The following is a 14,557-nucleotide window of genomic DNA, read 5'->3' as shown; positions in this document are numbered from 1 at the left end:
GGCAGATGTGATATTTGGGCGAATCGTTGGCACTTATCGCATTTTTTGGCGTAATCCGCTGCATCTGCTTTCATTGTGGGCCAGTAGTAACCGTTGGTTAAAGCGCGGTGTGCGAGGCTTCTGCCTCCTGAGTGGTTGCCACATTCTCCTTCGTGTAATTCGGACAAGACGTATCTCGCTTCTACAGGGTTAATGCATTTCAAATATGGACCGGTAAATGAACGTTTATATAGTTTACCTCGGATGATGCAGAACCGTGCGGCCTGAGCTTTAATTCGACGTGCGTCATTCCGATCATCCGGGAGTATATCTCTTTCGAGATATTCCATTATTGGGGTCATCCATGTTTGCGCGACTGATACGGCAGTCACGTGTTCCTCGGCCTCATCTCTTTGTATCGTTGGATATTGAAGGCAAGTGATAGTTATGGTCTTAGGTTGTGCAGTCTGTATTGCTGACCCTAGGTTGGCCAAGGCATCAGCGTGGCCATTTTCCACCCTCGGCACTTGATTGATGGTAAATTCTTCAAAGCACGATTGGAGTTCTTTCGCCTTGCCCAGGTAGGCCGTCATTTTCGCATCTTTGGCTTGAAATGTACCCTGCATCTGGTTAACTACGAGTTGAGAATCACTAAATACGTTAATGCATTTTACCCCAATTTCTTTAGCTAATCCGAGTCCAGCTATCATGGCTTCATATTCAGCCTCATTGTTGGTTGTTTTGAAATCACATCGGATTGACCGCTCAATGTTGTCTCCTCGTGGTGATGAGAGGACGATTCCAAGTCCGCTTCCTCGTACGTTGCTGGATCCGTCGACGTACAGCTTCCAAGTTCCAGTTTGGTCTGGTTCTTCCGTCAGACAGCATAATTCTTTGTCGGCCTGTATAGTAAGGTTAGGTGCGAAGTCGACAACAAAATCGGCTAATACCTGAGATTTAAGTGCGGTCCGTGGTTTGTATGTAATGTCGTATTCACTCAACTCCACTGCCCACTTTGTCAATCGACCAGATAGTTCCGGCTTGTGGAGTATGGCTTTGAGGGGGCATGTGGTCACCACTGAGATCGGGTGGCATTGGAAGTAGGGTCGAAGTTTTCGTGCTGCGTGGACCAATGCGAGAGCTAGTTTCTCCAGTTGGCTGTATCGGGTCTCCGCATCTAGGAGGGACTTGCTCACGTAGTATATCGGTGCTTGCCTCCCTTCGTCCTCCCTGACCAGCACGGCACTGACAGCGGTCTCGGACACGGCCAAATAAACCAATAGGACTTCATGGTCTTTTGGTTTGGCCAGAAGGGGCGGGTTGGTCAGGTATTGCTTGAGTTGTTGTAATGCCTCCTCACACTCCTCTGTCCACTCAAAGGTTTTTGATTTCCTAAGAGTGTTGAAGAATGGATGATACCGCTCTGAGGATTTTGAGATGAATCGGCCCAACGTGGCTATCCTCCCTGTTAATTTTTGTACGTCCTTGACGCATGTTGGGGATTGGATCTTCATGATGGAGTCGATTTGGGCCGGGTTGGCCTCTATGCCCCTCTGGGTGACCATATAACCTAAGAACTTCCCTGCACTAACACCAAGAGAACATTTAGTAGGATTTAGCTTCATATTGTATTTTCTAAGAATCTCAAATGTCTCCCTCAAATGATCAATGTGGTCTCTTGCGCGGATGGACTTGACCAACATGTCATCGATGTAGACTTCCATTGTTTGGCCCAGCAAGCTTGCAAACATCCGATTGACCAGGCGTTGATATGTTGCTCCCGCATTCTTCAATCCGAATGGCATATATTTGTAGCAAAATAGCGCTACGCTGGTCATGAAGGCCGTCTTCTCCTCATCATCAGGGTGCATCCGGATTTGATGGTATCCCGAGTATGCGTCCATGAAACTCATCAATTCATGTCCTGCTGTCGCGTCCACTAGCATGTCGATGTGTGGAAGTGGGAACGAGTCTTTCGGGCATGCCTTATTGAGGTCCGTGAAGTCGATGCAGACCCGCCATTTGTCGTTCTTTTTCTTGACCACCACCACATTTGCGAGCCATTCAGGATAGTGGACTTCTCGAATGAGTCCATTCTTGAGGAGCTTCGTGACTTCATCATTCACTACTTGGTTCCTCTCTGGTGCAAACTTTCTACGTTTCTGTTTCCTCGGTGGGTAGCCCGGGGTGACCTGTAACCTGTGAACAATAATACTAGGGTCAATCCCTGTCATGTCCTCGTGGGACCAAGCGAAACAGTCATAGTAATCAGATAGGAAATTGATAAGTTTCTCTCTGAGTTCTGGTTCGAGTTGTGCTCCAATCCGAACTTTGTGGTCTGAAAAGCTCGCATTAATTTGAATTTCATCTATCTCCACCATCTCCTCCTCGATCAGGCTGCGTGGACTCTTCGTTTGATTTCTCTGCTCTGCAGACTCTGACTTCTCTGCTCTGCAGATTTCGACTTCTCTGCTCTGGCACCTCACCGATCTGGACTTTCTCTCTGGCACCTCGGCGACTTCGCTGCGCTGGCCTTTGTTGGTTACGCTGCTCTGGCAGCTTCGACTCCTCTGCTCTGGCACCTCGGTGACTTCGCTGTGCTGGCCTTTGTTGGTTTCGCTGCTCTGGCAGCTTCGACTCCTCTGCTCTGGCACCTCGGTGACTTCACTGCGCTGGCCTTTGTTGGTTTCGCTGCTCTGGCACCTCGGTGACTTCACTGCGCTGGCCTTTGTTGGTTTCGCTGCTCTGGCAGCTTCGACTCCTCTGCTCTGGCAGCTCGGCGACTTCTCTGCTCTGGTCGTTGTCGATTTCGCTGCCCTGGCAGCTTTGACTTCTCTGCAGCTCCGTGTGTTGAATTTTGTCTTGAGTGCACCGCAAGGTATGATGTGGGTGTTCCTGTTCTCCCATGTGCCTTGAATGGGGCGGGGCTTTTTGCTGTAATTGCTATAAGGATGGGTTTTTCGCCTTCATAGTAGTTTGGTAGCACGCCCTGGAGTCCTTCTGCTCTCCCTTGATCTCCTTAACTCCCCCACTTGGTTGGGAATCGTATGACTTGATGATAGGTAGATGGTACTGCTTCCATTTCGTGGATCCATGGACGGCCTAGGATGACGTTGTATGCTGATGGGGCGTCTACCACCAGAAACCTAGTGGAGAGGTTGACTCCCTCTGCGTAAACGGGAAGATCGATCTCTCCTACGGTAGTCGTACTCTCGCCACTGAAGCCAACGAGTACGGCCGCTTTCTTGATTAGCTTGGACTCGTCCAAACCCATCTCCCTGTATGCACTGAAAAACAAAATATTGGCAGAGCTACCATTGTCTATTAGCACACGCTTTGTTAAACAGTTAGCAATATAAATGGAAATAACCAAAGCATAATGATGAGGGTGTAGAAGCTTGTCTGATTCGGATGTTGCAAAGCTGATTGTTAGGGTTGGATCCGTTGGTCCAGCTTTGCCGGAAGGCAGAGCCCCTGTTTTGCTTGATCTAGCCTGTCTGGCGTGTCTCTTGGCGGCTGAGTGGGTGATTCCGCTGACTTCGGAGCCTCAAGATATCACGTTCACAGTTCTCTCATGGTGTGGTGGGTCTGGCGGGCTGTCGTCTCTGTGTTTCTCTTGCTTGTCCCTTCCTTGTTGTAGGGTAAGCTTGCCCTTTTCGGTCAGGTAATCGGTGAGGTGGCCTTGATTTAGTAGGTGGGCCACTTCCAATCTGAGAGCGATGCAATCCTCTGTCCGATGTCCATGATCTGCATGGAACTCACACCATTTGGATCTGTCCCTCTGGTCAGTGTTTAGCCCTATTTTGTGATGAATTTGTGAGTCTTTTTGCGGTGCATTCGAGCATGCTTCGTGTATTTTTGCTCTATCCTTCACTTGCTCGATGTTATTTGGTGGTGTTACTGTTGTGTGCAGGAATCGGGAGTGGTCGTGCTGTTTGGCATCGTTTGGGAGCACTTTTGGATCAAGTCTCACAGCCGCCGCCGTCTCACGGCGCCGCCGTCCACGGCGCCGCCGCCCTACGGCGCACGCCGCGCAGTGTTTGGAGAGGATCAGCGAAGGGCGCTCACGGCGGCCGCCGTCCCACGGCGGCCGCCGCCCCTGTGTATTTGCGGCAGTTACGGATTTCTGTATAAAAACCCATTTTTAGGGTTTTTCTTTACACTTCCGACCCTAGCAGCCCCCTAGACGTTTTTCCTTGTTTTTCCTTAGTTTTAGAGTAGTTAAAGCATCATCAAACACCTCTGGGCTTGAGGATTGAAGATTATGATAGTTCCATTACATTAGATTGAAGAATTGGATCATACTCGCTGTAAGAATACTACTATGTTTTCTATCTTGATTGAATCCTAGTTTACTTCCTTTGCATAAATTAATGTTGCTTCGATTTCATTTGATGATTTGCTGTTCGTTTATCTCGCCTAGATAATTAGTGTTTATGATTGTTGATTTATTATTGCTTTCTAGATTGCTAGTTAGAACCCTAGGTTTATTAGTTCCCTGTGTTCTTAATCTGCTTCCTATTTTTCGCCTAGATAGATTTATATGCTTTCTGTTGATTCTGCATTAGATAATTTTACAAGCTTATTTAATTACGCCTAGATTTAAAGATAGAGTGTCAGACCCAACTACCCGATTAGAATGTTTAGGTTTATTTCTTATTTCCAGTGAGTAGCACGATCGAAGCCCTGCTAAGCCTTCCTTGAGAGACGACTTGAGTCACCTTACCGCCCTAGGACGACCTCGTATAAATTCGAGTCCATCCACTAGGTGTTTTTGGATGAGTCAAATTTTGGCGCCGTTGCCGGGGAAGGCTTTAGGCATTTGATTGTGTTGCATTGTTTTCCGTGTTTATTTTTGTTTCTTTCTTTTAACTCGGTTATTTTCTTCCTCCGGTGCGTTTGATTTGTTTGTTCGTGTTGTGTATGCAAGGACGTAGAAGCTTGAAGAGAAAGCTTGCACCTTACTACGACAACATTCATCGACCTCGTGAGGTTCTTTCAAGCCTGGAGAAGGAGTCCGAGTCCAGTTCGAGAAGCCTTGTGGAATCACAGTTTCGAGAGGAAAACTATGAAGAGAGAATCGCTTCCAACCCCATTCTAGAAGCCGTTGAGGAAACACTTTCAGTGCATTCTGAAAGAGAAGAAGAAGATCGCCCCAATCCTGACCAAGAAGCCATGGCGGAGCAGAATGTACAGTACATGGGAGATTTCTCCAGGCCGGTCGTCGGGAACACTAGCACGTCGGCGATAGTGCTTCCCACGGCAGTCCGGAATTATAATCTGAAGTCGAACGACTCAAGCCTACTGCCGCTCTTTTATGGGATGCCGAGTGAGGATGCTCTACAATTCATCCGGGACTTCTGCACGCAAGTACAGACCTTCCTACTGTTGCAGCTCACCGAGGATCAATTGAGACTCAAGTGCTTACCCTATGCACTCAAAGACCGGGCGAGGACGTGGTTGCTGTCCCTGCCGCCAAACTCCATAACCACGTGGAACGAGGCATGTGAGAAGTTCATGCTTAAATTTTACCCTAATCACAAGACACAGGAGATTAGGACTCAAATAATGAACTTCATGCAAGGAGCCGACGAGCCTCTCCACGAAGCTTGGGAGAGATTCCAAGAGCTCCTCCGCCAGTGCCCGCAGCACCAGTTAGCACCCGTCATGTTGATGCAGTTCTTCTATGACAGATTGATTCAGACGGCACAGTTTATGGTGGACAGTACAGCAGGGGGCAACATTGCCCGAAAGACAGCTGATGAGCTCAAGGAGATTTTCGAAACACTTGCCGCGAGTTCTCAACAGAAATCAGTTAGAGGAAGGAGGGTTGAAGCCAATGTAGTGGCTCCAAACAATGATCTTCAGAAGCAGGTAGCGAACCTGATGAGGCAAGTACAACACCTCACGATGAACCAGGTTGAGACTCCACCCGTTCGCGCACCATCAGCAGAAGGTTGTGGCATATGTGGCGAATTTGGCCATGGAATTAACGCGTGCCATCGAATGGGTGAATTCCCACCTGAAGGACAAGCAGAAGTCTATGCTGCTCAGGGCTATCCGGGGAGGCCTCAATTTGAACAGAGGCCCAGCTTTAATCAAGGGCAACAAGGCTCCAACTCAGGTTGGAGAAATGAGCAGAATTCAGGATGGAGGAACCAAGCTCCTGGCCAAGGGTCGGGATCAAACCAAGGCAATCGGTTCCCCCGATCTTCACAGCAAATGGGGTATCAGAACCAGCAGCAATTCTACCCAGCGCCGCAGCAGTTCCCCATGCAACAAGGGAATTTCCAGCAGCCGCAGCAGCACCAACCTCCAGGCCCGTTATTTGAAGATCAGATGCAAGCTTTTATGCAAGCTAGCGATGGAGGCTTAGAGTGCTACCATCAAGCGCCTCGAGACTACAGTGGGGCAACTAACAGGGGCCTTGAATCAGCTGCAGCAAGAACAACCAACCGGGAAGTTCCCAAACCAGGACCAACAGCCGCATCAAGCTCATGCCGTGGCGGTAATCGAGGAGAATGCCCCAACAACCATGGGGAGATGGAGAAGCATAACCGTGGAGGCAATTAAGGCTACCCAATGCCCCAGTGAGCCACTGCCACCTGTCACTGATGCACTAGACCAACCACCACCCAAGCAAGGAGATCCAGGTAGCTTTATTTTTGATATTAGCTTAGGTGGGGTTGAAAAGGTGTTTGGAATGCTTGATTTGGGCGCGGCAGTCAATTTGATGCCGTTTGATATTTTTGAAAAATTGGGTAATAAAAGGCTGAAAGGCACGAATTTGAAGATAGAGCTAGCTGACGGCTCTATTAGTAGTCCACGAGGCCTTGTTGAGGATGTTGAGGTTGTTGTGCGGAGGATTAGTGTCTTGGTTGATTTTGTTGTCCTTGATGTGGGAAAAGGGATTAGAGGCGAGAATGGGCATCTCGTGCTGCTTGGCCGACCCTTTATGGCCACCACTCAGACTCGCATTGATGTGAGTACGGGAACTGTGAGTATGTCAGGGGTAGGTAGAGCGGTAACATTCTCAACCTTTGATGAAAAACCTACCCCCTCCACTTCCTTAATTCAAAGCTGCTCTTATGTTGAAACTATTGATGCTTTGGAGGAGAACTGTATTGTGTAGGAACTATTGAATAAGCTGCAGGAGGAGGACGAGATCGTGGAGAAATTCCTTGCCAACTTGCAGGATGAGGCTGACATTGAGCAGGAATCTCTGGATAAGCCGCACGAGGAAGATGACATAGAGCAGGGCTTCCTGTCTGCCTTGCTACTGGAAGAGAAGCTTGATGAGGTTGTGTCATTCGATCTCCTGGGATGGGTGGATAGAGGACCATATCATGATATGAGCATGGAACGCTCATTTGGAGGACCCGCAGCTGCAATTCAAGAAGTTATGTTTACAAGGGCGTTAAGGCAGCCAGAGCTTCAATCGGATTTTGGTTAAGCGGTTCTCCTAGTCGGGCTGACGACTTTAAAACTAGCGCTGCATGGGAGGCAACCCATGTTTCTTACTTTATCTTGTTTTCGTTTATCTTTCGTTTTTGCTTGTGTTTGAGTTCTTTTGTTTCTGTTGTTTGGTGCAGGTTGTTGCGTTGGAGACTGCTTACTCTAGGGATGCGAGTTGGGCAGACATCGTGGGACACTACAGACTCACCACTGGATCGGTATTTAGGGAAGTTTCCTCTTTCACCCCTCTTTTTGTTTGCACTGAGGACAGTGCCAGTTTTTAAGTGTGGGGGGGGTGTTTATTGGGAGTTGCAATTCCTGTGGGTGTTTTTCTTGTTGTGTTCTTGGGCTTTCGTGTGTTGGGGCGAATGGTCCCCTTGTCTTGTTTTCTTGCTTGTTTTTAAGTGCTTCGCATGTTGATAGTGGTTCATTGGCGATTCTGGATTGTGTCTGTGTTGTTTTTTATCTTTGTCTTTCATGATTGAATTGCTCCCAATGAAGTGTAATTAGTTTAAGGTTTTGGTGCAACACCCTGATGAGCAACTTTTGATGTGATTTGTCCGGTAGATGCTAGGGGGAGTATTTTCAGTGCAAATTCCTAATATCTTTTTCTGTGTTGAAGTGTTTGGTTGGTTGTTGAGTTTTTGATAGCTCTGGGTCTCTGCTCCTCTAATGGCTTCATTATGAGCATGGGAAACCACACGAGAACATGCTGGATCACCTCCAAAAGTTCAATCTCGTGAATTTTGGCCTATCTATTAAGAGCGGAAATAACTTGACCCAAAAAAAAACAAATAAAAGTGAGAAAAAAATGAAAGAATGTGAAAAAGGAACGAGATATGATTGTAAAGGAAATTGCATTAGGAAGTTCACCCCTAGCGGAGAATCGGGTCTGATCGGATTGAGTTGTATCACCTTGTTGTTGCATTTTAAAACCTTAACTTTGAACACCTGATTGGGGACATTGATATCTTGAAGGACTTGGATTGGTTTGTGTTTGCTTGGTAAGAAGAATCGCTTGTGGATTTTCTTTCGATGTTGTGATTGTTGCTTGAGGACAAGCAAGGATTTAAGTGTAGGGGGGTTGTTTAACCCTATTTTGTGATGAATTTATGAGTCTTTTTGCGGTGCATTCGAGCATGCTTCGTGTATTTTTGCTCTATCCTTCACTTGCTCGATGTTATTTGGTGGTGTTACTGTTGTGTGCAGGAATCGGGAGTGGTCGTGCTGTTTGGCATCGTTTGGGAGCACTTTTGGATCAAGTCTCACAGCCGCCGCCGTCTCACGGCGCCGCCGCCCCACGGCGCGCGCCGCGCAGTGTTTGGAGAGGATCAGCGAAGGGCGCTCACGGCGCCGGCGTCCCACGGCGGCCGCCGCCCCTGTGTATTTGCGGCAGTTACGGATTTCCGTATAAAAACCCATTTTTAGGGTTTTTCTTTACACTTCCGACCCTAGCAGCCCCCTAGACGTGTTTCCTTGTTTTCCCTTAGTTTTAGAGTAGTTAAAGCATCATCAAACACCTCTGGGCATGAGGATTGAAGATTATGATAGTTCCATTACATTAGATTGAAGAATTGGATCATACTCGCTGTAAGACTACTACTATGTTTTCTATCTTGATTGAATCCTAGTTTACTTCCTTTGCATAAATTAATGTTGCTTCGATTTCATTTGATGATTTGCTGTTCGTTTATCTCGCCTAGATAATTAGTGTTTATGATTGTTGATTTATTATTGCTTTCTAGATTGCTAGTTAGAACCCTAGGTTTATTAGTTCCCTGCGTTCTTAATCTGCTTCCTATTTTTCGCCTAGATAGATTTATATGCTTTCTGTTGATTCTGCATTAGATAATTTTACAAGCTTATTTAATTACGCCTAGATTTAAAGAGAGAGTGTCAGACCCAACTACCCGATTAGAATGTTTAGGTTTATTTCTTGTTTCCAGTGAGTAGCACGATCGAAGCCTTGCTAAGCCTTCCTTGAGAGACGACTTGAGTCACCTTACCGCCCTAGGACGACCTCGTATAAATTCGAGTCCATCCACTAGGTGTTTTTGGATGAGTCAGTCAGCTGGGGCCCCCATCCTTTCTGGCCATTTGACTTTGTTGCCTAGATTCTTGAGAGCTAAGACCGCCTCGGCTGGCGAGATAGATAAGTTGTACTCTGGGATCTTGGCCCTTTCACGTGGTCGCGTCTCGTAAGGTTGGTCATACTGTCTCCTTCTGTATTCGTGTCGTGAAGATGGGTAAGGCTCAGACCGCCTATCATTTGTCCTTCTATCCACCCTGGAGTCTCTTCTAGTGTTTCCGCTTGGTGAAGATCGGTGGTGGCTGTATTGATCTTCCTCCCATTTGATTTGTGCCCATGCTTTGGCAAGGACGTCCTCCATTGTTCTACAAGGGTATTTGGTGAGATCTTTGTAGAGGTCTGAGTCGGGCAGAAGACCCTTCCGGAAGGCGGTGACCGCCGTTTGGGTGTTGCAATTTGTGATGGACACCTTCTCTTTGTTGAATCGGCTGATGTAATCTCGAAGAGGCTCGCCACGCTGTTGCACCACGGCGTAAAGATCCTCCGATATCTTTTCAAGTTTCCTGCTACTAGCATATTGCTGCACAAATATATCTGTTAGTTGAGCAAAACTTGAAACAGAATAATTTGGAAGGTTAGTGTACCACTGGAGGGCCGGTCCTGTCAGACTAGAACCGAACCCCTTACACATGCAAGCCTGCCTCAATCCACGAGGAATTGCGGCAGTGAACATCCTTTGTTTATATTGAGCGATGTGGTCGGTCGGATCCATCGTGCCGTCGAACATTTGCATGCTCGGAAAGCTAAACTTGACGAGCATTTCCACCCAGGCAATTTCATCCACAAATGGCGAGTCGGCATAGCAGTTCTCTGAACTTTTGTGGATGGGTGCCGGGACACCGGGAATTCGCTGGATCAAGGCCTCCATTTCCGCCAGCTTTCTCGCCAAGTTTTCATCTCTGATTGCGTATGGGCCGGTTGTGGCTGGTTGAGTGAATTCATTGGTGAACAGCTGGTCTTGGGTGAACTCCCTTGGACCGTGTCCGTCAGGCTGTTGGTTAACCTGGGTTGGCGGCGTGGCCGTCTGATTTAGCCCTAGTATGGTAGGTTGTGCGCCTCTAACGGCGGTGTTGCTCATTGCTCCGCCCGACGTGGTGAAGATGGTTCGAGCATGTTGTCCTCCGGTGATGGTTGTTCCATCTTGTCGGAGTGTTCCTGACGTTCTGGCGTCCGGGTTGAGTTGACCAAGTTCACGCCAGAGGTATTAACATGACAACATCCGCGCTGGAGCAAGTGCGGGAACTTGGTCAACTCAACCCGGACGCCAGAACGTCAGGAACACTCCGACAAGATGGAACAACCATCACCGGAGGACAACATGCTCGAACCATCTTCACCACGTCGGGCGGAGCAATGAGCAACACCGCCGTTAGAGGCGCACAACCTACCATACTAGGGCTAAATCAGACGGCCACGCCGCCAACCCAGGTTAACCAACAGCCTGACGGACACGGTCCAAGGGAGTTCACCCAAGACCAGCTGTTCACCAATGAATTCACTCAACCAGCCACAACCGGCCCATACGCAATCAGAGATGAAAACTTGGCGAGAAAGCTGGCGGAAATGGAGGCCTTGATCCAGCGAATTCCCGGTGTCCCGGCACCCATCCACAAAAGTTCAGAGAACTGCTATGCCGACTCGTCATTTGTGGATGAAATTGCCTTGGTGGAAATGCTCGTCAAGTTTAGCTTTCCGAGCATGCAAATGTTCGACGGCACGACGGATCCGACCGACCACATCGCTCAATATAAACAAAGGATGTTCACTGCCGCAATTCCTCGTGGATTGAGGCAGGCCTGCATGTGTAAGGGGTTCGGTTCTAGTCTGACAGGACCGGCCCTCCAGTGGTACACTAACCTTCCAAATTATTCTGTTTCAAGTTTTGCTCAACTAACAGATATATTTGTGCAGCAATATGCTAGTAGCAGGAAACTTGAAAAGATATCGGAGGATCTTTACGCCGTGGTGCAACAGCGTGGCGAGCCTCTTCGAGATTACATCAGCCGATTCAACAAAGAGAAGGTGTCCATCACAAATTGCAACACCCAAACGGCGGTCACCGCCTTCCGGAAGGGTCTTCTGCCCGACTCAGACCTCTACAAAGATCTCACCAAATACCCTTGTAGAACAATGGAGGACGTCCTTGCCAAAGCATGGGCACAAATCAAATGGGAGGAAGATCAATACAGCCACCACCGATCTTCACCAAGCGGAAACACTAGAAGAGACTCCAGGGTGGATAGAAGGACAAATGATAGGCGGTCTGAGCCTTACCCATCTTCACGACACGAATACAGAAGGAGACAGTATGACCAACCTTACGAGACGCGACCACGTGAAAGGGCCAAGATCCCAGAGTACAACTTATCTATCTCACCAGCCGAGGCGGTCTTAGCTCTCAAGAATCTAGGCAACAAAGTCAAATGGCCAGAAAGGATGAGGGCCCCAGCTGACCAGAGGGACAGATCCAAATGGTGTGAGTTCCATGCAGATCATGGACATCGGACAGAGGATTGCATCGCTCTCAGATTGGAAGTGGCCCACCTACTAAATCAAGGCCACCTCACCGATTACCTGACCGAAAAGGGCAAGCTTACCCTACAACAAGGAAGGGACAAGCAAGAGAAACACAGAGCCGACAGCCCGCCAGACCCACCACACCATGAGAGAACTGTGAACGTGATATTCGGAGGCTCCGAAGTCAGCGGAATCACCCACTCAGCCGCCAAGAGACACGCCAGACAGGCTAGATCAAGCAAAACAGGGGCTCTGCCTTCCGGCAAAGCTGGACCAACGGATCCAACCCTAACAATCAGCTTTGCAACATCTGAATCAGACAAGCTTCTACACCCTCATCATGATGCTTTGGTTATTTCCATTTATATTGCTAACTGTTTAACAAAGCGTGTGCTAATAGACAATGGTAGCTCTGCCAATATTTTGTTTTTCAGTGCATACAGGGAGATGGGTTTGGACGAGTCCAAGCTAATCAAGAAAGCGGTCGTACTCGTTGGCTTCAGTGGCGAGAGTACGACTACCGTAGGGGAGATTGATCTTCCCGTTTACGCAGAGGGAGTCAACCTCTCCACTAGGTTTCTGGTGGTAGACGCCCCATCAGCATACAACGTCATCCTAGGCCGTCCATGGATCCACGAAATGGAAGTAGTACCATCTACCTATCATCAAGTCATACGATTCCCAACCAAGTGGGGAGTTAAGGAGATCAAGGGAGAGCAGAAGGACTCCAGAGCGTGCTACCAAACTACTATGAAGGCGAAAAACCCATCCTTATAGCAATTACAGCAAAAAGCCCCACCCCATTCAAGGCACATGGGAGAACAGGAACACCCACATCATACCTTGCGGTGCACTCAAGACAAAAGTCAACACACGGAGCTGCAGAGAAGTCAAAGCTGCCAGGGCAGGGAAATCGACAACGGCCAGAGCAGAGAAGTCGGCGAGCTGCCAGAGCAGAGGAGTCGAAGCTGCCAGAGCAGCGAAACCAACAAAGGCCAGCGCAGTGAAGTCACCGAGGTGCCAGAGCAGCGAAACCAACAAAGGCCAGCGCAGTGAAGTCACCGAGGTGCCAGAGCAGCGAAACCAACAAAGGCCAGCGCAGTGAAGTCATCGAGGTGCCAGAGCAGAGGAGTCGAAGCTGCCAGAGCAGCGAAACCAACAAAGGCCAGCGCAGCGAAGTCGCCGAGGTGCCAGAGCAGAGGAGTCGAAGCTGCCAGAGCAGCGTAACCAACAAAGGCCAGCGCAGCGAAGTCGCCGAGGTGCCAGAGAGAAAGTCCAGATCGGTGAGGTGCCAGAGCAGAGAAGTCGAAATCTGCAGAGCAGAGAAGTCAGAGTCTGCAGAGCAGAGAAATCAAACGAAGAGACCACGCAGCCTGATCGAGGAGGAGATGGTGGAGATAGATGAAATTCAAATTAATGCGAGCTTTCCAGACCACAAAGTTCGGATTGGAGCACAACTCGAACCAGAACTCAGAGAGAAACTTATCAATTTCCTATCTGATTACTATGACTGTTTCGCTTGGTCCCACGAGGACATGACAGGGATTGACCCTAGTATTATTGTTCACAGGTTACAGGTTACCCCGGGCTACCCACCGAGGAAACAGAAACGTAGAAAGTTTGCACCAGAGAGGAACCAAGTAGTGAATGATGAAGTCACGAAGCTCCTCAAGAATGGACTCATTCGAGAAGTCCACTATCCCGAATGGCTCGCAAATGTGGTGGTGGTCAAGAAAAAGAACGACAAATGGCGGGTCTGCATCGACTTCACGGACCTCAATAAGGCATGCCCGAAAGACTCGTTCCCACTTCCACACATCGACATGCTAGTGGACGCGACAGCAGGACATGAATTGATGAGTTTCATGGACGCATACTCGGGATACCATCAAATCCGGATGCACCCTGATGATGAGGAGAAGACGGCCTTCATGACCAGCGTAGCGCTATTTTGCTACAAATATATGCCATTCGGATTGAAGAATGCGGGAGCAACATATCAACGCCTGGTCAATCGGATGTTTGCAAGCTTGCTGGGCCAAACAATGGAAGTCTACATCGATGACATGTTGGTCAAGTCCATCCGCGCAAGAGACCACATTGATCATTTGAGGGAGACATTTGAGATTCTTAGAAAATACAATATGAAGCTAAATCCAACTAAATGTTCTTTTGGTGTCAGTGGAGGGAAGTTCTTAGGTTATATGGTCACCCAGAGGGGCATAGAGGCCAACCCGGCCCAAATCGACTCCATCATGAAGATCCAATCCCCAACATGCGTCAAGGACGTACAAAAATTAACAGGGAGGATAGCCGCGTTGGGCCGATTCATCTCAAAATCCTCAGAGCGGTATCATCCATTCTTCAACACTCTTAGGAAATCAAAAACCTTTGAGTGGACAGAGGAGTGTGAGGAGGCATTACAACAACTAAAGCAATACCTGACCAACCCGCCCCTTCTGGCCAAACCAAAAGACCATGAAGTCCTATTGGTTTATTTGGCCGTGTCCGAGACTG

The 14,557-nt window shown here is 48.5% G+C and overlaps 1 protein-coding gene across 1 annotated transcript; it reads left to right on the top strand.

The window, feature by feature from the left end:
• Positions 1-10,732: 10,732 nt before the first annotated feature.
• On the top strand, positions 10,733-12,817 carry LOC130999491 (uncharacterized). Its single transcript, XM_057925059.1, has 2 exons — positions 10,733-11,327; positions 11,421-12,817. The coding sequence occupies exons 1-2, from the start codon at positions 10,733-10,735 to the stop codon at positions 12,815-12,817; spliced, it is 1,992 nt and encodes a 663-aa protein (XP_057781042.1).
• Positions 12,818-14,557: the final 1,740 nt, after the last annotated feature.

This window comes from Salvia miltiorrhiza, chromosome 1 (assembly GCF_028751815.1).
Source record: "Salvia miltiorrhiza cultivar Shanhuang (shh) chromosome 1, IMPLAD_Smil_shh, whole genome shotgun sequence".
In the NCBI taxonomy this organism is placed as follows: domain Eukaryota; kingdom Viridiplantae; phylum Streptophyta; class Magnoliopsida; order Lamiales; family Lamiaceae; genus Salvia; species Salvia miltiorrhiza.
The sequence above is the reverse complement of the archived record's forward strand: the minus strand, read 5'-3'. Positions and strand labels throughout refer to the sequence as shown.